Source organism: Colletes latitarsis, chromosome 5 (genome assembly GCF_051014445.1).
Source record: "Colletes latitarsis isolate SP2378_abdomen chromosome 5, iyColLati1, whole genome shotgun sequence".
Lineage (NCBI taxonomy): Eukaryota > Metazoa > Arthropoda > Insecta > Hymenoptera > Colletidae > Colletes > Colletes latitarsis.
The window spans coordinates 33,732,930-33,754,581 of record NC_135138.1 but is presented as its reverse complement, the minus strand read 5'-3'; the positions used below and the strand labels follow the sequence as shown (position 1 = coordinate 33,754,581).

Here is a 21,652-nt window from a genome sequence, read left to right as displayed (position 1 = left end):
CATGATGTATTCAATATAAATATATGTAATCATTTACCGAATAACGTGGTTTCTATATATTTTTTAAAATAATATTAAAGATCATAAGAAAGTTAATAATAAATGCAAGCAGCAGTTCGTTATTGCAGACACACAACTGTCTAGTTTCGTTTTTCTAGACATTAATTGAGTAATTATTACAAATTTTCTTCTTTAGAGCAAGTGTACATTTTTTGCGTCTATTTTGTGTAATTATATTGTATTTTTGTGTAAACGTTTAAATTTCTATTACTTGATTTTAGCTTTCACTTGGTAGGTACAATACCTTCATGAAATATCAGTCACTGTTTTTAATGAAACTTTGCAAATTTTAAAACAATGAAGAGTAGCATTTTTTACATGATGATACTACCCTGTACAGATTTACTGTTACAATACTATTATAATTTGCAAGTTTATCGACTATAATTTAGTGTATACTGTGCAAGCAAATAAATTTTTAGAATAGTAGTTTTATTCTTTAATCTCTTGATGATTGTGGCTGTCGAATAAAAATTTATTTTTCTGTGATTTGTTACTTTTTTGTCCCATATCATGTACTTCACAGTAATATCTTATGTTTACTTTTCTATCATTTTTTTGTATATATTACACAATATGCATCTTTGAAGATGTGAAAGTATTTGTTTTGTTGCAGATTTTTTATGAAGTGCAACAAAATGTTTCTGCTTCAAGTGACATCTTCTCTAAAAAAATCAATATGTAATTAGTAAGTAATATAAATATATTTGTTATTATATGTCTATCTTGTGCATGGTTTTAATGTATTTGTTGCCTTGTAAGGAATAGAAGACACTTTATATTTTAATTTGGCAAGACAATAGAAAATATACATGCAAAAAATATAGTCACTTAGTGTTCAATGATTAGCTCAATTAGATTGTTCACAGAAGAAACATACATCAACACCAGCAGTTATACAACTTGTTTTGCATTAAAGTTACTTTTACTTTCCTTGGAATATAACTCATTTATTGCAAACACTTTAAAGACAAACATGCTCTTGTAATATTAAATTATATGTAAGAATGGCATGTTGCATAAAAACAGTCCCATATATATGTTCATAGCAAAATTGTTTATTATATTAAATTTAATGAAGAAATGTATATTTAAAAGTATATAAACTAATGGTAGTTTTATTGGACAGTGTATTATCCCACCAAACGAGTAAGCTATGTAGAACATGTTTTAAAGAAATTTACATACATCCAGGAACGATTCATCGTTCTTATAGCAAAGAAACAGAAACCCAGTTACAATCTAACATCTTTAAAGACGTAAGATATTATAAATATTCATAAAATCGATATAAAAGTGTTATTCTATCTAAAATTAATCAAACTTAATATAGTATTTTTCTGTTTTACAGTTACAATGTAATAAGGAACAAGAAACAGAAAAAAATGATTCTCAAGAGGTAGGTATAGTAAATTTGATGAGTAGTAATATACAAAATAGATAGATATATTATTAATATAAATTAATGTAGCAGAGGTCTAAAGAAAGGAGTAAAAACATATTAACATCTCATGATCTAAATCGTAAGTACAATAAAACAATGGTAATGATATACATGGCATTACATGTTAATTATTTTATAGGTAAAATATATACTATCAGAATACTATGTTCTATAAATATTCTTCTATTATTCATTTTAGGTATTGACAAATTGTTTCCAAATTCTGTAGGAAGCCTTATTAGTATTTATACTATTGTGAACATTGAATTTAACCTAACAAATTCGATGTCCTTCAATTATGAAAAACATAATAAAAATTCCTCCAACAAGCAAATGATTAAATGTACAATTAACATTTTATGGCCTTCGGAAATGTCTTTTACTAGTGTAGGACAAAACAAAAAGGCAGCTGCATCACATGCAGCGAAGATGTGTTTGCAGTGGTTGCTTGTTAATAAAAAAATTACAACATCAAAACCTATATTATATAGCAAAAAAGAAATAAATGATAATTTGAATGAACCTGTCGCGATAAATCTTGAATCAAAATTAAAAAATGAAATTAAAACTATAACAGACATATTTGACAATGTAAGTTTTATTAGCATTAGAAATATACTTTTGATACTTTCGATTTAAATTTAACCTGCTATTCATAACAAATATTTCTAGGAAATAAAAGCCATAGTAACAACACAATCTACTGCTAATCTTGAAGAAACTGTCTCAAATCAGGGTAAAATGAATAATTCGTTTTATTTTAAACAACTATCAGAAAATAATATAATTAATAGAAACAGTGCAAGGCAATTCAACAGGGTAGATGATAAAGATCTGCCTATTGTTCACCACAAGTATGTAATAAAAATTCACGTATTATTAACTTCTTTAACAAAAAATTCATCCTTTACAAATATTTTCAATTTAATTGTTGGATTTTCCAGAGCAATATTTTGTTCTAATTTGTCAAAAGATTAAATATCAGAAAACTTAACATTTCAATCCATACATTTTTCAGGACGTTTACAGGAGTCTAGATGAAAGAATGAAAAATACTTATAACATGAAAATAAAATTTGTATAATTTTAAAGAAATTTAGATATTGTATTCTTTAAATCAATTTAATAATATAATTTTGTTTTTTAATTATGTAATTAGTTTTTTGACAAATTAGAATAAAGCATTGTTATTGGTAATTCCACAATGGAACGAAAAGCAGTTTGTTTATTTCTTAAAGAAAAAAGAAACTTAATTTACAAAATAAAATACTTTTCAGAAAAGAAATTCTTGATGCATTAAAGCATAATCAGGTTCTATTGATTAAAGGCGATACTGGTTGTGGTAAAAGTACCCAAGTACCACAATTCATAATGAATGCATATGAAGAACAAAATAAAGCACATGAGTGTAATATACTCGTGTCAGAACCTCGTAGAATTTCAGCTATATCATTGGCTAATTATGTTGCTGCTGAACGAAACGAGGATGTAGGCAGCACGATCGGTTATCACGTACGACTCATGCATATGCTACCAAAGCTACCTGGTTCGATTTTGTTTTGCACAACTGGTATATTGTTACGAAGGTTGCACAATAATCCTACTTTGACAGGAGTGTCGCACGTAATTATAGACGAATCTCACGAGAGAACCTTGCAGATTGATATATTGCTTAATTTATTGAAAAAAGTGTTGAAGGTTAATCCAAATTTGAAACTGATAATTATGTCTGCAACTATGAATGCAGAATTATTCCAGCAATACTTTTCCTGCATAGTCATTAACGTTCCTGGGAAAATGTATCCTGTAAAAATGCATTTTATGGACGATATTGATATTTTCGAAAAGAAATCGTTAAATGCTTTCGATTCGAAGAATATAGAAATTCCTTTCAAAGAAACAATAGCGCTAATCCGCTGGATTTCCAAAAATAAACCACCTGGAGCTATTTTATGTTTCCTCCCAGGTTGGAATGAAATTCAGTATGTCTTTAACACATTACTCAAAAACTATCATAGTACTAATGATATGATATTACGACTTCACTCCAAATTATCGCACGAAGAACAGTATGAAATTTTTAAGCCTGCTCCTCAAAATGTTCGAAAAATTATTTTAGCTACAGATATTGCCGAAAGTAGTATTACTATTAAAGATGTCAGTTATGTTATAGATACTGTGATTAAGAAGGAGATGTGCTGGAATAATACCAAGTGTTTATATAGTGTAAACAATGTTTGGATATCACAAGCAAATATTTGCCAAAGGTAAGAAACACTTTTTTGCAAACCACTAGATTTAGAGAGCGATGTGGACAGGTTAGAATGGTACTCCTTGTATGCAGTATTCTATGGTATTCTATCTAAAACAAAACAAAAATTAACATATGTTTTTATTAATATTTAGAAAAGGAAGGGCTGGGCGCGTTAAACCTGGTGAAAGTTACCATTTAATTTCGAAAAAAGCATACGATGCATTAAAGTTGTTTCCGGTGCCGGAAATAAATAGAACGTCGTTAGAAGAAGCAATTCTTATTAGTAAAATGTATAGCAATGAAAAAGTTCATGATTTCTTTAATAATATGATTGAAAAACCTGATAAAACATCGGTAGAACATGCTATAGATAGTTTAGAACGACTTAATATTCTTGACAAGGATGAAAATCTTACAGCTTTAGGAAAACGTGTAATACATTTTTCACTGGAACCTAGGCTCGGTAGAGCACTGATATTTGCTTCTGTATTTCAGTAAGTGGAGATATGTTAATTTCAGTCAAGTTATATTACTTTTACTAAGTGATTTTTTTCACATTTTTTAGATGTTTAAATCCTATTGTATCAATAGTTTCTATGTATACTACCGATAGTGAAATGTCTGCTACTTCGTTACGTGATAAATCTACCATGAGGGAAGAAAAACAAAAGTTTCACAACTCAAGCGATCATATCGCCATGTTGCATTATTATAAGCAAAACAAGAATTTTATGGATTATAAATTTAATAAGACTTTATTTACGCTATCAAGTAAGTGTATTAAATATTTAGGGAATATATGTTAATTCTATCAAAGGTTTCCACGTACGTCGAATTGTATAAATACAATTATTTAAGGGATAATTAAAAATTAATAGGGTTATATGTACTGCTTTAGATGAACAAAACAAAAACGTTATTTAATATGTAAACACGAATACGCGCGTGTTTGCACACAATTAATATAAATATACATATCTTGTATGTATACATATACAGGATATAAGTGGGAACACAGTTGTGTATCTACGAAACTGTATAAATCCGCTGTATGATGTTTCATTTGATGTTTGAATTATCTATTATTTATTTGTAGAAATATGTGAATTACACATAACTGAAGCAGTAGATAGTGGTATAGTTTCATTATCTCAATGTGAAGGAATGAATACGAATTCTATGCATAATGAGTTGATTCGGGCTATTTTATTTTCGGCTACAAATCAGGTAATAAGGCAAGCAAATTATGGATTTAAAAATGGATATTTTACGAAAACTGAAAATATGCTAGTATCTCAGTGAGTATAAGTTTTAAAATGTACATTAGTACATTATAGAACGAATAATCGCAATGTATGTATTTTATCTTTCTTCAGAAATGGGAGAAAAATTACTCTTTCAACAGACAGTGTAAATTATAAACGCAAATTATGGCCAAGTCCGTTTTTAACGTACCTTAATCAACTGGAGCACTTTCAGCAACATATATGCGTGGTTCCCGATACAAGCATGATTTCACCTTTATCGGTTTTCTTATTTAACCAAAGTGATGTTCAATGTTCGAAGGTATAATTCTTGCAATTGAATATCCATAGACAAAAGATTTGAATAATTATTATGTTTTCAGACGGATCAAAATGTTTGTGACAATGAGAATAATGTTTCCATTAAAATGAATAATTTCGAAAATATACAGTTACGCTGTGACGAAGAGTTCGTAATTTTACATTCACTTTTTGCACATTAAATTTGTGTAACATTTAATTCACATTTAATTCTTTTCCAGGACTGCAAATTTATTATTGAAGTTTCGAGATATTATGTGGAATACTGTAAATTACATAATTCAGTATGAGAGCGAAGAGAATGAAGGGAATGAAAAAAAAAATTTAGAAATGGTTAAATCCTACAGAAATAAATTGATGTCTGTACTAGTAAATGCATTAAAGGAATCGTCGAAAGATATAGACGCTTCCAAGGCATTAAGTAATTCAGTCGAATCAAAGACCAACAATTTTTAATTATAATATATTGTTAGATATGTATCATAAATATATTTGTATTAAATATTGATAACCTTTTTAATTTTTAAACCATTATCATATTGTTCCTTATCGAAATACAGGCTTCGCGAGATATCGAAGCTTCCCCCACCACGCTACCTATTTCGCGAGCGTCGCTGCGCACAGCGAGGTGCTCATTCGTATTCTGAAAATTGAAGCAATTGGACGTGTCGAGACGTACCGGCGTTTTGCGACCAACGTGGTGCGTATTTCTAACCTGTTGCTATTTCATCATTATTACGCCTCGTGTTTACTCTCTATCGATGCTTTCGCACAATATTAATACATTTTTGATTATAAATTTAATCGACATCGTGATAAATATTGAATCGGTTTCATACTTCTTCGATATTTTACCGGTGTTAATTATTAACGTGTGTCTCTGAATTTAATTACGATCTCTTGCAATACAGTTTGAATTTAATTATCACTTGATTATAATAATCGTTCGTGCATTTTATTCTGTTACAGTCTTTTATTGGAATCCGTTTTCGAAATACAAGCTTCGTGGGACAGCGAAGCTCCCCCCCCCCCCCCCCCCCCCCCCCAATTCACGAAACGTGTTCAGACATGTTTAGGCACGTTGAGACGTGTCGGCGTTTCGCGACCAACGAGGTACGTATTTCTGATCTTTTGATATTCCCTCATTATTATTAATTGTTGTTTAATTATGATTAGATATGTTTACTGAATGTATTTGATTTTAATTCTGTTGCAGTGTCTGATTGGAATTCGACGCCATGGAATGTTTTATCGTAAACGACACCGTGATAGATGGCAATCAACTCGAGAAACTTCGAAGGGGTTATTGGTAAGTTTAAACTATTATAACCAAAATCGACATACATATTGATATTTATATGTATATTTTTATCTATTTATTGAGTTATTCAAGCATGATTATTGCAAGCATGATACACAATTTTATACGTGGTCAGTGTTAAGATAAAAAAGTCGTTAGAGAACTTTTTCAAAGTAAATGGAAATGGCGTCGGTAGTGGGACAATATTTTCGACGAAATTAAAAAATATCAAATCATTCTATAAAAATTATTTTTGGTTGCGGGGCTCAAGTACAATCATTTTTGGCGAATAGACATAATCCCGAAATCCTACGAATTTTCGAGAAAAAAATTCTTTAGTGGGGCACTTTGAATGTAACGTTCCCACGTATACCTCGTATGAACTACGCGGCTGATATGCTAGATGGTGCCACTAAACGGTTTTTATTGAAGTGAGAACCCTATTCGCGTCACCAGAGGACAGCAGTTTGTCTTTTTGCAATTTTCCGCTGTTTTTTTCGAATATATCAGATTCGCCATTTTTCCTGTAAAATATATAGATTTTTGCAGAATTCCTAGGACTCATTGAATATTAGTAATACTTTCTTAGAAGCTATCATACATTTTAATTGCTATCTAAAAATTCAAACGGAATAAAATTGGCTTAATTAAGATGATGAAGTAGACTTCATTCTCCCACCACGACATTTCTTTATCCATGTTGGATCTGTGATATCCATTTCAGAATCTTCTCAGGAAGAAGATCTATAAAAGGTCAATATTCTAATATTGGTTAGGTAATTCTGCTAGGTTTGTTCCTCGGTTAACAGGAGTATAGAATGGTAGTGGAGATCTGAGAGAAAGATACTTTCTTAGAAGTTACCATACATTTTAATTGCCCTCTAAAAATTCAAATGGAATAAAATTGGCCTAATTGGGACGATGAAGTAGACTTCATTTTCCCACCACGATATTTCTTTATCCATGTTGGATCTGTGATATCCATTTCAGAATCTTTTCAGGAAAAAGATCTATAAAAGGTCGATATTCTAATATTGGTTAGGTAATTCTACTAGGTTTGTTCCTCGGTTAACAGGAGTATAGAATGGTAGTGGAGATCTGAGAGAAAGAGGACAGTTTAGAAACTTTCATCATACGATCCTATTGGATTTGCTTTGTTCATGACAGGAATACAGAATAACTAGAGGAAAATATATGTGTAAATGAAATAAATATACAGTTTACTATGTTCGTGAGAAACTTCAACATTGAAACTTTTTTTTTTATTTCATTTTTATTGTTGCATCAACCCATTAGGATCATTAGCAACCACGATACCTTACAAACGATAGATATAGAATTAGATTAAATTAAATGAACAATTTTATACGCTTGATATAGAAACATAAGGTACGCTAGACACAAATTAAATGAAATATGTTTGTATGTTCAAGAAATTTTAGTACTCTTGAGCAAGAATCTGCAGTCAATCTTATTAATTTGTTTAATAAGAATACAGGTTCATATTAAAGGTTTTAAAGGGCAAAATTTGTGAATGCAGGATAGAAAATGAGTTTACTAATTCTTTAACAAGATCCTATTGGGGCTAGACTTTTCATAACAGGAGCACAGAACCATAACTGTGTTTCTGATAGATAAGCATAGCAAATGATACTGAAAATTTTGTATGACTGTACTATTGGACATATTGTTTAACAATTTATTATCTTTCATCGTCAGCTCGTGCAAATTTACGTATAATATTATAAAACACAGTAGAATGCAACTGCTTCGTGTAACACAGAAATTACCTATGAATTTTTATCGCCTGTTGAAATTCGTTTATCGTAACAGCTTTTGGTTCCGATCAATCTTCGTCGTGGCTCCTATTGGCTTCGATCTGTCCTCGTCGTGGTATTTCTCAGCAACAATTTGTCTTTGTCAAAATTAAGAGGTATTACACCTGCGCATAATAGTCGCGTATATGAAGAAAGACTGTCGAGAAAACGACATATTAAATGCCCGCGAAAAATAGAGAAGAGCGAGAAGTTTATTTGTGGAACGTTTTAGCGTCTAAAAATATTAATAATCAGAACAGAAACGATATAGTACTGGTGTTCTCGTAAACGTTAAGATTACTTAAAAAGTAGTGTTATTTTCATAACAGTATTAGAAGGACTTGTAATATGCCAGTGTTCGTCCAGCCCATGGAAAAATTGTAATGGGAGATTCTAGAGGCCAAAATAAGACGAAAATCAAGAATACTAATTTGTTGATTGAAGCTTTGTTAAAAAGTTATTAAAAAATTAAATTAAAAAATTTCAAATCATTCTGAAAAAATTATTTTGGTTGCAGGGGTCGATTACAATCATTTTTGGATATTACATATACCCCCGAAATCCCATCCACTTTCGAGAAAAAAATTCGAGAATGTGCCTAAATTTTTCGATGAAAAAAAAATTTTTCAAATCGTTCCAAAAAAATTATTTGCAATTGCAGGGGTTAATTACAATCGTTTTTGGTCATTAGACATACCCCCGAAATCCTACTCAGTTTCGAGAAAAAAATTCCTTACTGAAAATATGATTTCTGGCCAGAAATGTCTGCCCGACTTTTCATGCGAATCTTTAAAATGTCATAACTTCTGAACGGATTGGACGATTTTAATGTTTAAAAAAGCAAACGACGCGTATTTTGATGGAGAATATGTACAAATCGCAAAAATATTCGAAAAGTTGGTCCTTGACTCCGCAAAATGAGAAAAACCCCATAAAAATGGTCCAATTTTCAAACAGCCATAACTCCTATAATAATGAATATATTTCAATGAAACTTTTTTCTGAAGTAGAGCTCATGGGTACCTACAAAAAAGTATTAGACAACGTTTCTGTAGGGCGTCAAACAAAATTATTAAAAATGAAAAACGAATTTTTAAGAAAAATCGACAGGGGGGGTAGGTGCCTAAATTTTTCGACGAAATTGAAAAGTTTCAAATCGTTCTGAAAAAATTGTTTTCGGTTGCAGGGGTCGATTAGAATCATTTTTGGTGAATAGACATACCCCCGAAATCCTACGTACTTTCGAGAAAAAAAAATTCTTTACCGAAAATATACTGTGTAGCCGGAAATGTTTCTATAACTTTTTAACGAAGTCTCAATCAACAAATTACTATTCCTGATTTTCGTCCTATTTTGGCCTCTAGAATCTCCCATTAAAATTTTTCCCAGGTGTGGCTGAACATTCTTTATAAGGCATTACATTCTATTAGCTGTAGCGTGTCAGTTTTTAGGTTCTAGCAAGTTTATTTCACGCGTGACGTAATTAATCCATCTACTTACGCGTTCGTATATGGGGCACGGTTGTCTACACGGTTTGTTCAAGGAAATCTATGCATTAAAGATGAACAGGTGAGAATACTTACCCAATTTTTCACGAACGAAGTCGCGGCGCCTCTTGCATAAAAGATGTAAATTCATACGAAACGACACAGTTCTTTCGCTATATTATCGCGCCAAAGTCTAACTTGCGCGATAAAATTTTGATTTTTCTTACGTTACAAAATCCTATATAATTTTAAACTTATTTCATACCGTTTCGAGTAGGTATTGCAAGGAGGTCTATTTTAAAATCGATGGTCGAGGAATAGTTTTAGTTTTAGGAGAGTTTCTAAAATCTGGAAGAACCGTTAGCAGTTTGTAAACAGAATAACTCGCGTGTTTGCAAATATCTGAACTTTAACTTCAGAAATACTACACCGTGCAAGTACGAACATCGGTGTACTAAGTGCACCGGACCTGTTTAGATTGCAAACACTGACGATACACCAGGATCCTTAATATCTCTGCAAACTGCGCTCTCAGCAACGCGTATACATATTACACGAAACATCGGCACCTAACAATGAGAAAATAGACAACCTACGTGCACGTAGAATTAAGCGAAACACCGAGCAATATAATAATTCTTTTAATAGAAAAGGAAACATTATTTCTTCCGCTGCTGTTAAATATAATTTGCATAGTATGTCACAGGAAACAGGTAACGTGAACATAGAAATATAAAAAAATACAAAAACTGTACATAATATTTACCTGTTCTGTATCTGTGATGCAATAATAAATTTCATCACTGGGTTAATGGGAATCTCGTAAAATATAACTCAGAATAAAAATGTTAAATTATCTAAAGATTCAGCCTCTTCGAAAGAACAATTAAATTTCCACGTTAAAGCAAATATTTATAATTTCTTAGAATTTTTTGGAGAAGAAAGTAAAATGTATTCGATAGGGTGTTGATATTTTTCGTGAAATATAGTAGTTGAGGAAAATTGTTGAAAATTTGAAAGTCAGTCGAGGGTAAATGGTTAAAGAACGTCGAGTTCTGAAGGCTCGGGGTTAAAGCGGATCTATGGGAAACGTACGCGATCATCTTTACAGCTTTATAAATCTGCGGTGACTCATAGCGAATCCCTTTTCTTCCTGCGGTTTTCTCATCGAGAGAACTCGGGAACGTTTTCTTGGCATTTCCTCGCGAAGGGTGCGCCGTGTCTCGCACGTGATCGAACACGCGTGTGTCCATGGAGATACATGAATATCTCGACACATGCATTCGCTGGCGCGGAGAAAGGAAATTTTCTAGAGATTCCAACGACGAATTTTACAATATTTCAAGCTACGATTACAACTTAGGCATTAATAAAGAAACATTTAAATTTCTATAATTATTGAATCGACCAGCTTTGACCAACTTTAAATTTCAGAAACTCGTTTCGCATTATTTGAGGAAAAGGAACGTCGTGTGAACGAAATAGGGAAATATTTGCAATTCGTGTTCGTTCAGGATGTTGCGTCGCAAGTTCAAATATGCAGTGTTCGGCCAACTTTGGGAAAAATTTTAATGGGAGATTGTGGAAGCCAAAATAAGACGAAAATCAAGAATATCAATTTCTTGACTGAGGCTTCGTTAAAAAGTTATTAAAAAATTAAATTAAAAATTTTTAAATTATTCTGAAAAAAATATTTTCGGTTGCAGGGGTCGATTACAATCACTTTTGGTCATTACACATACTCCCGAAATCCTACCCACTTTCGAGAAAAAAATTCGAGTAGGTGGACAAATTTTTCGGCGAAAAAAAATTTTTTCAAATCCTTCTAAAAAAATTATTTTCAATTTCGGGAGTCAATTACGAGCATTTTTGGTCAATAGACATACCCCCGAAATCTTACGCACTTTCAAGAAAAAAATTCTTTTTCGAAAATATAATGTCTGACCATACCGTCGATATGTTTCACTGAATTTTCATGCGAATCTTTAAAACGTCATAACTTCTGAACGGATTGAAGGATTTTAATGTTTAAAAAAGCAAACTACGCGTATTTTGGTGGAGAATATGTACAAATCGTAAAAATATTCAAAAAGTTAGCCCTTGACCCCGCAAAATGAGAAAAACCCCATAAAAATGGTCCAATTTTCAAATAGCTATAACTCCTACAATTGTGAATATATTTCAATGAAACTTTTTTCTGAAGTAGAGCTCATGGGTACCTACAAAAAAGTATTAGACAAAATTTTCGTAGGACGTCAAACAAATTTATTAAAAGTGAAAAAGGTATTTTTAATAAAAATCGACAGGGGATAGGTGGCTATGTTTTTCGGCAAAAAACAATTTTTTCAAATCATTCTAAAAAAATTATTTTCGGTTGCAGGGGTCAATTACAATCATTTTTGGTGAATAGACATACCCTCGAAATCCTACCCATTTTCGAGAAAAAAATTCGAGAAGGTGCCTAAGTTTTTCGGCGAAAAAAAAATTTTTCAAATCGTTCTAAAAAAATTATCTTCGGTTGCAAGGGTCGATTACAATCATTTTTGGTCAGTACACATACCCCCGAAATCCTGCGCATTTTTGAGAAAAAAATTCAGTATGGGCGGAACTTCAAACGTTAATAACTTCTTAACGAAGTCTCCATCAAGAAATTAGTATTCTTGATTTTTGTTCTACTTTGGCCTCTAGAATCTCCCATTACAATTTTTCCCAAGTGTGGCCGAACACTCTGTATGTATATGGAAGAAACTGCACGTTTAAATCGCGAACATGGCGCACGTGTCCCGGACTTCGATACAAGCAACACCATAAATCTCCACTCGCGGACCACACTTGAAAGCCAGACGCGTCCTGTTCCTGAAATTTTCCTGCCACAAATTTTCGGCATCCACGATTTCTTGCACGCGAATCACTCGTTCTGACAATATATGGTCGACAAGTTAACTGTTACGTTGATTAAATTTTTCTTTTTGGATACGTCCACGGAATTATGAAACGCAATGTTTATGTTCACAGTAAACGATTCATGAGTTATTTGAAGTCGTGTATATTCACATATTTGGTTATAACTCGTTGTTCTAACTGTAAGATTTAGTAGCAGTAAAAATTCATTAATTTTCGTTTACAAACAAATATATGTTTATACGAACGGGCAAATTTTTATGGGATAAATTCCTATGGGATTTCCAATGCTTTAAAAGGTACAGTTCCGTAGTTTCGTATTTTGTCCCAGCACTATGAATATCGATAATTAAATGCATAATGCTGCAGTTGGTAATTTACGATATATTGTACGTTCGGTGACACGCGGTGATAATTTAACTGACCCGCGGTGAAAAATGGTTATTTATATTTTTCCCTATCGGATACCTAGCTTTGAACCGCTACGAAAATTTATTTCTTTTTATTCCCGATCATTTTTTATCCGGATTTATGAACAAGCTGAATAACAAGCATCATAGTTTATTCACTTTTTCAGTCGAGCAGCCTACAATGCAGTCTGATTTAAATCCGAACAAAGGCGCGTTAACGAATCCTCGAATGGCAAAATTGACCGTCTCATATAAAAGACTCTTACTCACCCACGCACAGAATAATGATGCAAACGATTGGCAAAGATAATTCGTTTCCCTTAGCGTGGAATTTCCGTTTACTTTAGAATCGTTGATCCAATTTCTTAATTAAGAAATAAATAACTACAAAATAATTTTCTCACGGTTCACTATTGAGTAATTTTCATAAATTTCAGTTTAACATATAATTATATTACTTACAGCTTTGTGTAATTAGAGTTTCAGTTGTGAAACTGATAGAGCTAATGTAATTAGTATAATTTAGCACTGTACATATTTGGCGAAGGCTCGATATTCAAGGAAGTATCAACAGATATTAATATTAACTACATTTAACGGTAACTAGAAAACGATATAGTCTTTGATCGTTAGTGACATAAACGTTCGACTTTATTCTTTGTGAGGGACACGTTACTGACAGTTAGAAGGTCGTTCACTTATGATCGATAAATAAATATTTATGCAGAAGCCACAAGAGTACATAACGCGACAGTTTTACGACTTTAAGTTGCCCACTTTGCCAACTAAATTGAATTATACTTATCCACATCAAACCGAAGAAACGAATGCTCCACATTTAAGAGACTTCGCGATCGTTTGCGATAATTAAACCATTGGTTTAGATGAAAAATTATTTCTACAGTAGGAAATACTAAAAACTATAAAATGTTTTTTGACATAGAACAACACTTTTCTCCAATCTTCTACAGTCTTCCTTGTTAACCCATAATAGTCTGTTTCCTCATCCAATCGACTAGAAGATGCTTCTTTTATGGTCGAACAGACTTTCTTTCGCATTTTACGAGCCTCCTGTGTACTATCGAGTCATGTACAATTACTCCAGCCTTGGTTAAATCTTACCGTAAGTCGTAACTAGTTTCCCTGAGGTTTATTTTGTTATTTCCGATCAAAGAATCTTCTTCTTTTTTCCTTCCACCAATTCAGTAATGTTTCTAAGATAGTAAAGTACAATAAAAAATTATACTTTCATAATTAAAAACATAGAAAGCAAGTTCGATAATACATTTACGGTTCAAGCTCGGTCATCTTTCGAACCAAATTATTCTAAAAGCGTTCGAAATGAATAAATGAAACTTTACGAAAGTTTTCCGTAAAAACCATGTCACGAAGTTTTCAGAGAAAATCAACAGTAGTAAAAGCGTTCCCCGTAAATCGAGAAGAGCGAATAATTTGCCCCAAAACTTTCCTCTGGGGGCTTTCAAAAAACTCGTTTTAAAATTCCTGACAAAATTCCATTAATCGTAAGAAACCATCACGAGGTTCTCCTCCGGAAGCTTCGAAGATGTTACGGTAGAAAATTGACGTACTTAAAAATCTTTTGTTTCTTATTTGAACTAGAAAAGCGCCTTTCCATGGCGTAGCGTCGCAACTAACGTTTCTGAAAATCTCTTCGACTCGACTACGCCACTGGTCTCTTCCGTGCATCACCGACACACGACCACGGGGGTTGCCCAAGTACGAAACAATACCCGCATGGTTGTATAACGCGTAGGTGCACCCCGACACACGAACAATACCGATTCACTCGAACCACAGTCCCATCGAAGGGATCGAGCACGGCGAACACCGTGCAAGCGGGCTTTGTGTGAACTGAGATCGTGTAGATGAAACATTGAGCCGACAATATGTCTGCTAAACCTTATGTAACGCGATCACCTTGTTCCTATCGGTGTTTATGCATGTGCGCGAGACTGCATGCCTACCGGAAATTGATCCTCCGATACGTTTCCCCCCCGATTCCCTGTCTAGCGAAAGAAATTCATCTCCAACAATCTCGTTCGATGTGGAACCGCGTGCTTTACGTTTAAAAGTGCCTACGATCAATAATATTCAATCCAGTTTGACAATAACACTGACTCTATGGTCAAATGTTAGTTACCACTCGAGGCTTCCACTTCTTTTTATCACGGATTCGATGAAGCGTGAATCACATTACATTTTAACGAAGCAAACAAATTTTACTCCTGACTCTTGGAGTCAACTTTTTTTTACCACTAGAGATTTCTTAAAAATTTTTTTAAATTTCGCGATTTTTTTTTTGAAACGATCTTCCACAGGTCTCGTCTTGATTATTGGATATTTCGTTAGCAAATAAAATTACTTTAAAGTTCTAATTAACGATTGAAACGAAACTTTGCACGAAGGATTTGAAAATTATTTGAAGAGAGTTTGAATACAAGTTTAATAATATTGCGAGAATAAGTTTAAGCATCACCGACGTTTGAAGTACTTGCAAGGATAATTATGAAAATCGTTTAAAATCTACAGTTTAAACGCGTAACCCGTGCATGTAGCAAAGCGAGCGTACTACTTTCAACGTTCCAAGAGAATTTACAATATCAGACATAGTTTAATTCGGACGACTTCAATAATTTAGGAGGATTTCACTCGGCAGATTGAGGTTAACGTTGATGACCTTCCACTTTTACAAATTTTTCCCCGGCGTTCTAATTCTGGTAATCCCTGAATTTCCAGAGGATCTGCCGCGCCAAAGGGGAAACGAAATTGCGCATCGCTTTGGCATTAATTAAACAAAAGTCTACGAATGTATCTGGAATTAAAATTTAATCAAATTCTCGATCGCAAGAAACGTATATCTTATAAATCTGGAAGAAATACTCTATTTGAACGATGTGAAATTCTTCTATTTATATCATACGATAAATAAAAATTCTTTATGTAACATTCACAAAATAGTTCAATGAAAGGAAACACATCTACAAGCAAAATTCTATTCGAAAGATATAGAAAATGATTTAAAATTACTGTAATGGAAAGAAACACACGTTGTATATTTCATGAACATTTTCCATTTGAATTACGTAGTAAAATAAAAATTCTGTGAACAATATTAACAGCACGTCTGCAAGGAAAGTTCTATCCGAGCGATTAAGGAAATTAAGAGGAAAATTAAGATTTTTCGGGTAGTATTGCAAGGAGAATACCTGTAATGAAAATCGCGACACAATATGGTGGATACTCCGCGAACTTTGCCCATTACCTCGCAGATATCTTCGTGCTTAAAACGAAGTAGGTGCCGGATAAAGTGACAGCAATGTGCACGGTATGTTAAAAACACCTGAGTGCGTGCATTCGGAGCATTGGACTCTGAATGTGTTTGCTAAAGGCTTCGTGCATGGTATTTCCTCTCTTCAAAGGTGGCCTCAGTGGTGTATGGTAATCCTACAAAGGAAATGCGATATCGTACTAACGATCCATTACTAAGAGAGATTATGCTCGTGTAGACCAACATTTTTGTACACTCGATGAAGTGTCACGTGGTATTTTTATATTCAATATTATAAGATTCTATAGAAAATGTGTAAAAAAATATTTAAATTCTAATCTTGATTCTGACGTCGAAAACGAGTGGCCATGTACGTCTAAAATAAAAACATTCTCTAAGCAGCGTACCGAGACCCATAATACGAGTTACGACTTCTTCGAAAAGCACAGTTTCGTTTCTGGTCCGTTTGTTAGTACCTTAAAGTCACATACGATAAAAGAAAGCATTCGGACATTGTAAATCACGGAAATAAGAAAACGTCTAACAGAGTGTTCAAAGAAACATTTGAAAATGACGTTATCAGCCAACGAGATCACGGTTACCTCGTACAAACTTTCTCCATTACGGCAACCAGCGATGTGCGTTCAGACGAAATAAGTGTCCATTGAAACGTGGAATGAAATGTAGGACGCATTAAGGACAACTGATTCAGGACGTTACACGGAAAATGTCTCCATTACGCCTTTCAGGACTTAGCGTTTGAAGTAAATTCCCGTAAGCTTATATTTCCAGCACAGTACGAGCGATACTCTCTTGTGGCCATTCTGGTTTCGGTGGTTAATGCCGAAATTTCTCGCGTTGAACAAACACTTTGTAAGAAGGCTTTACGCTTTACACCTATTACAGCATAATGCTTGCGTTGATAACGAACCCTGCAACAGTCGAATTTCTGAGTAGTTAATCTCGTGCTTTGAATTTTGCATCCTGTGCAAATTTCATGTTAATGTTCTAGAAATAGAGAACGTAAAGAAGAGTAATATAACAGCTTCGTTTCTAGATTTTGATACGTATATTTGTATCAAGAATTGATAGTGGCTCGGAACAAAGCACGAATAATTTACGTTTTAAGAAAGGTTCTGAGTGTTCAGTTTGCTTTGTAATCGTATGCAAATGCTGTGTAAAAGGGTACTCGGAATGTTACATTTCTCTCAATTAACCTAATATCAACAGCAAATTTAAGTTCTTTTTTAAAGCAGAAACACGGTCGGGGTGCGAAGTGCGAAGGGAGTAATATACAAAGGGCGCGAAATAAAAAATTAGAAGCGAGGTGAGTGTCAGAAAAGAAGTAATTCGAAGTAAAGAATTTTAGTAATGTTTTTGGTGAAAAGTGGTGAACTGTGAAATTCCACCTTAACTGAACGAGCTGAAAATTCGAGTCTCCCTTTTTGTTTATCACTATCATTTTTAGTGTTTTCGAAACAGAGTCCTGGAAGAGAGCAATAAAACAGGGGGGCACGAAATAGAAAATGCGAAGCGAGATTGAAAGAAAGAAAAAGAGTAAGCGAACGGATAATAGTACATCGACCAATGAAGAAAACAAAAGGCGCGATCATTACTTAACAATTCGAGGAATCCGGTTGTCCTTCTGTCTCTAAGAATCTTGCACAAGCACGTTCCAGCACGGTTTTACTTTTTAAACGTCCTCCGGCTCATCGAGAGGACCTCCGAATTCCGTTCACGATTCCTTGTCGCGACAAAGACGAACGAGCTAGATCACGAACAAGGAAGGAAAGAAAGAGGGCTCCTTCCATCATGCATTATGCAAAATAACGTATTAATAATACGCAGCTTCCGAGCGGATTTTAAAGCGTATGCTAATCGACCAGGACGTTTGCTCTGCCTTTTAATGTTCCGTGCGCGTAATACGTCGCGATATACAGCAAAGAACGCTGAAACTCGTGGGAAACGGCACAAAATTTCGAGAGACTGTGACATTTCTACACTCTGCACGCTAATCTTCGCGCGACGCTGAAAACATCCGTTCGTTCGTCCCACGGATTTTCGTTTCGTAAGTCTCTAGACTCGCATTTGGATCTCGAGTATTCAAATTGCTGTCGCGCGTTTTATTGTCTTTGCAAAGGCTATACCCGACAACTCCGAGATTATGATGCTCCTAATGGATACAGTGCAAGAGAGATGTTTAATGGAGCAAGGAGAGAATGAGAAAGGGTGTCGAAAAACTGAGAGCTAGCGATGGGAACAAGGTCTTCGACATTTCAAATCAAAATAAGATATTTTTAAAACTTTCCGTGCAGGTTTTCCTTCAGAATTTTGAAATCGTACGATTCTACAGAAATTTGAAAAAGAATTAACGAATTAACATTTGCGTGGAATTCATAGGAGAATGGAAATTATGGAAGGGTTATTTTTTTAATATTACGTTTTGGGAGAGTATGTTTGAAACTTATATTTTTCGTTGCTAAATATTGGAGTACGGCAGAACATGGATTAATGACTGGCACATATTGATTAGTAACAGATAATGAACGAAATATGTTACGAAAATTAACAGGGAATGATTGATGAGTTATAAAATAATCAATAGCTACTAATAGCCTTGCGCCGACCGCAAGTTTACAAACCGTAAATTGACTGAAATTTAGAAGTAACGAGCATATAGAGATACGCGCGACTAGACGATATTTGACATTCTTAATTTTGTATAATATCACTTCGAGTATTTTTGACGTACTTTCAAAATAAGCGAAAAAATCGTTTGAAATCCATTCCTTCTCTGCATCGACTGATGCATTTTCCGGGTGAACAATAATTTTATCGAAAATTTTGAATAATGCCTGTTTTGAATACCCCTCGCTGACACTTTGGCGAAACACGCGATGTGCATCACCGTGAAAAAGCTTTCGACTCAACCATCCCGGATCTCGTCTATGGTTTCTTCGTCCCTCATACGAAGATAGTTATGTAAACGTATATATACGTTCTACTTGAATTGTTCCCCAACGACCAGACGTAAGATCGATTTAACATCTCCGCGAGTTCGCTTCGTCCTACGCGCTTCATCTCTGGCATTCCATTCGTTGCATTAACATCGTTGGTATCAATATCTACAGGACATTTTAATCTAGAATCGTTGACAAAAGCAACCGACAATTTTTATACTCCTTGGTTCGTTCAATTTTACCCTGATTTACTATCTTTTCTATTATCTGTATCGTGAGTTTGCAAATAAAAGTCGAGACCATCGTTTTACAACGATATTGGTATTTCAATTATCGAATCTTCGTTAGTTTTATATCATTACTAGTACCGTGTTGTGAGGAATCTAGTTGAGATTAGGTGCATTAACAGCATTTTTATTTTATATCTTGCCCCTGAACATTTATGTATCTCAGTTATGTTTTATTTTTATAGAGTTATAGTCTCTAAATGGTGACTATGTTCACTGTTAACTTTAGCAAGTTGCTCCAAAATCCCAAGACAACGCATGAAGGGAAGAAATAATAACCTTCCCTCTCCTATAACAACACCGTATCGGAAGTAACTCCCACAATATTTCGCCATTCCGTACGACCAATCAATAACACACGATTTATGTTTACGTTAAGGGTCGGATTCACACTCCCCGAACAATTAGTCAAATAGACGGTACGCAAATACATTGAAAGATTTCTGAACCACGTGGAGCAAATAAAGTGTAACTGTTTACTCAGACATCGATGAAGATGTCGACTTCATTTTTGTTTTAAATTAAACGGTCCAAGGGGAGGGTTAATCTTTTCACGCGTAACAAATTCTTTTGGACTTTTAGGAGGGAAAAAGGGGAGCCCCGAGATGATTTATTAAACGAAAGGTGATATAAATTGTGTGTTATTTTGATACTTCGATTAGTTCTTTTATTATGCATAATTGAAGTATTACGACAAAACATTAATATCTATTGTTACTTGAATTTATCTATCGCTACCTGTTATTCTCTCATCATGGTCAATGCTCGACAATTATTAGTATTACAAAATTTATTTATACCTATGAATCAATCTTATGTTATTGGTCTGACCACGATAATTAATTCTTGCATCGTTGCGACAACGCGTAGCGAGATTTACGACCCCGCGAAATTCGTAACGAATTTATATTGTTACCTGCAGGTGTGTCCAAGCTGAGAGAGGCGATGTGTCACGCAGCAGGCACGTAGATGATAATTTTTTAATTTTATTGCTTATCATTAATGGAATGATAAATGAGTTCGCGATTGTCCCAGTTCCATATTATGCGTTTTATTAATTCTTTTCATTGAAGTTTGACTTATTCAGAATTTATAATATACTGAAACGATCAAAAGTTGTAAATCTAACGTCCACGTATCGTTTAAACGAACTCGAAACCAAAAGAATGATGATTCAAACCCCCCTAATTTTGCGTGGACCACATCACATATCAATTTCACCAAAATCCCTGACATTAAGTGCAGATGTGATCGCATCGGTGTCGAATGACCTCGTTACAGTATATAACAGAGCATGGTCATAACGCGGTTCGTGAACTTTTACGACGTGGTTCTTGAGGTTCAGAAACTACTTTTTTAAAGTGAGCAATATTATAAATAAAGTAGCTTTTAGATTCTAGTAACTTCATTTTCATAATATGTACTTCGTTCTTACTAAGAGCATTATCAATCTTCGAAGTCAGTAAATTATATTTTTTGATTTATTTATTATTTACTTCAACATTCAGTGCAGCCCTTGACGAATCGCAGTTCGTAAATGCGACTCGTGAAACTTGTTAGTTCGTCTGCTATATAATTTACTACGGCACTCGATGGCTCAAATATCCGTTTTATTTATTCATTCGTAATGAATTGCGGTACTCCAGTCGATCCAATCGTCAAAGTTCTTCTTGTTTTTTACTTAAGCAATTTCAATCGTTCTTGAGGTTCCCTTTCATTCTAGATACATTTTATAAATTTCGATAATATTGTTACGTGCAAGTATCTGGGACTAATTCAAGCTAATCGCGTGATAATTCAGAATTTTTTTCGAAGAAACTATAGAATGGATAGTTAAAAAGTTTTCAAAATATTTTATCACGCTCCCGGTAATAACGG

At 33.8% G+C, this 21,652-nt stretch overlaps 2 protein-coding genes across 5 annotated transcripts in view; both read left to right on the top strand.

Moving 5' to 3' along the window:
* The first annotated feature begins 10 nt into the window (after positions 1-10).
* Positions 11-5,825, top strand: LOC143341991 (ATP-dependent RNA helicase DHX30). Of its 4 annotated transcripts, none has more exons than XM_076765457.1 (14): positions 11-169; positions 677-748; positions 1,190-1,319; positions 1,412-1,459; positions 1,532-1,583; positions 1,704-2,095; positions 2,177-2,358; positions 2,782-3,771; positions 3,911-4,252; positions 4,324-4,529; positions 4,855-5,056; positions 5,135-5,324; positions 5,386-5,471; positions 5,545-5,825. In XM_076765457.1, exons 2-14 carry the CDS (start codon positions 684-686, stop codon positions 5,777-5,779), a joined length of 3,120 nt encoding a protein of 1,039 aa, XP_076621572.1. In that variant the 5' UTR covers positions 11-169; positions 677-683; the 3' UTR covers positions 5,780-5,825. The 4 variants fall into 4 exon arrangements, with proteins under 4 accessions (XP_076621572.1, XP_076621574.1, XP_076621571.1 ...); XM_076765459.1 differs by having other exon boundaries at positions 11-201; positions 1,535-1,583; XM_076765456.1 differs by having other exon boundaries at positions 11-201.
* Positions 5,826-6,365: 540 nt separating this feature from the next.
* The window catches only part of Irsp53 (Insulin receptor substrate 53 kDa), a 211,772-nt gene continuing 196,485 nt past the window's right edge, over positions 6,366-21,652 (top strand). Inside the window, exons 1-2 of the mRNA XM_076764645.1 lie at positions 6,366-6,436; positions 6,540-6,632. The gene's annotated coding sequence lies outside the window, so the exon portion shown is untranslated. The remainder of the gene's footprint in view (positions 6,437-6,539; positions 6,633-21,652) is intronic.

Coding starts and splice junctions, on each gene's coding strand:
- LOC143341991 (XM_076765457.1), top strand. CDS start 684: ATGAAGTGCAACAAAATGTTTCTGCTTCAAGTGACATCTTCTCTAAAA. Junction 2,096..2,176: donor TAACAGACATATTTGACAAT/GTAAGTTTTATT, acceptor AAATATTTCTAG/GAAATAAAAGCCATAGTAAC. Junction 5,057..5,134: donor GAAAATATGCTAGTATCTCA/GTGAGTATAAGT, acceptor ATCTTTCTTCAG/AAATGGGAGAAAAATTACTC.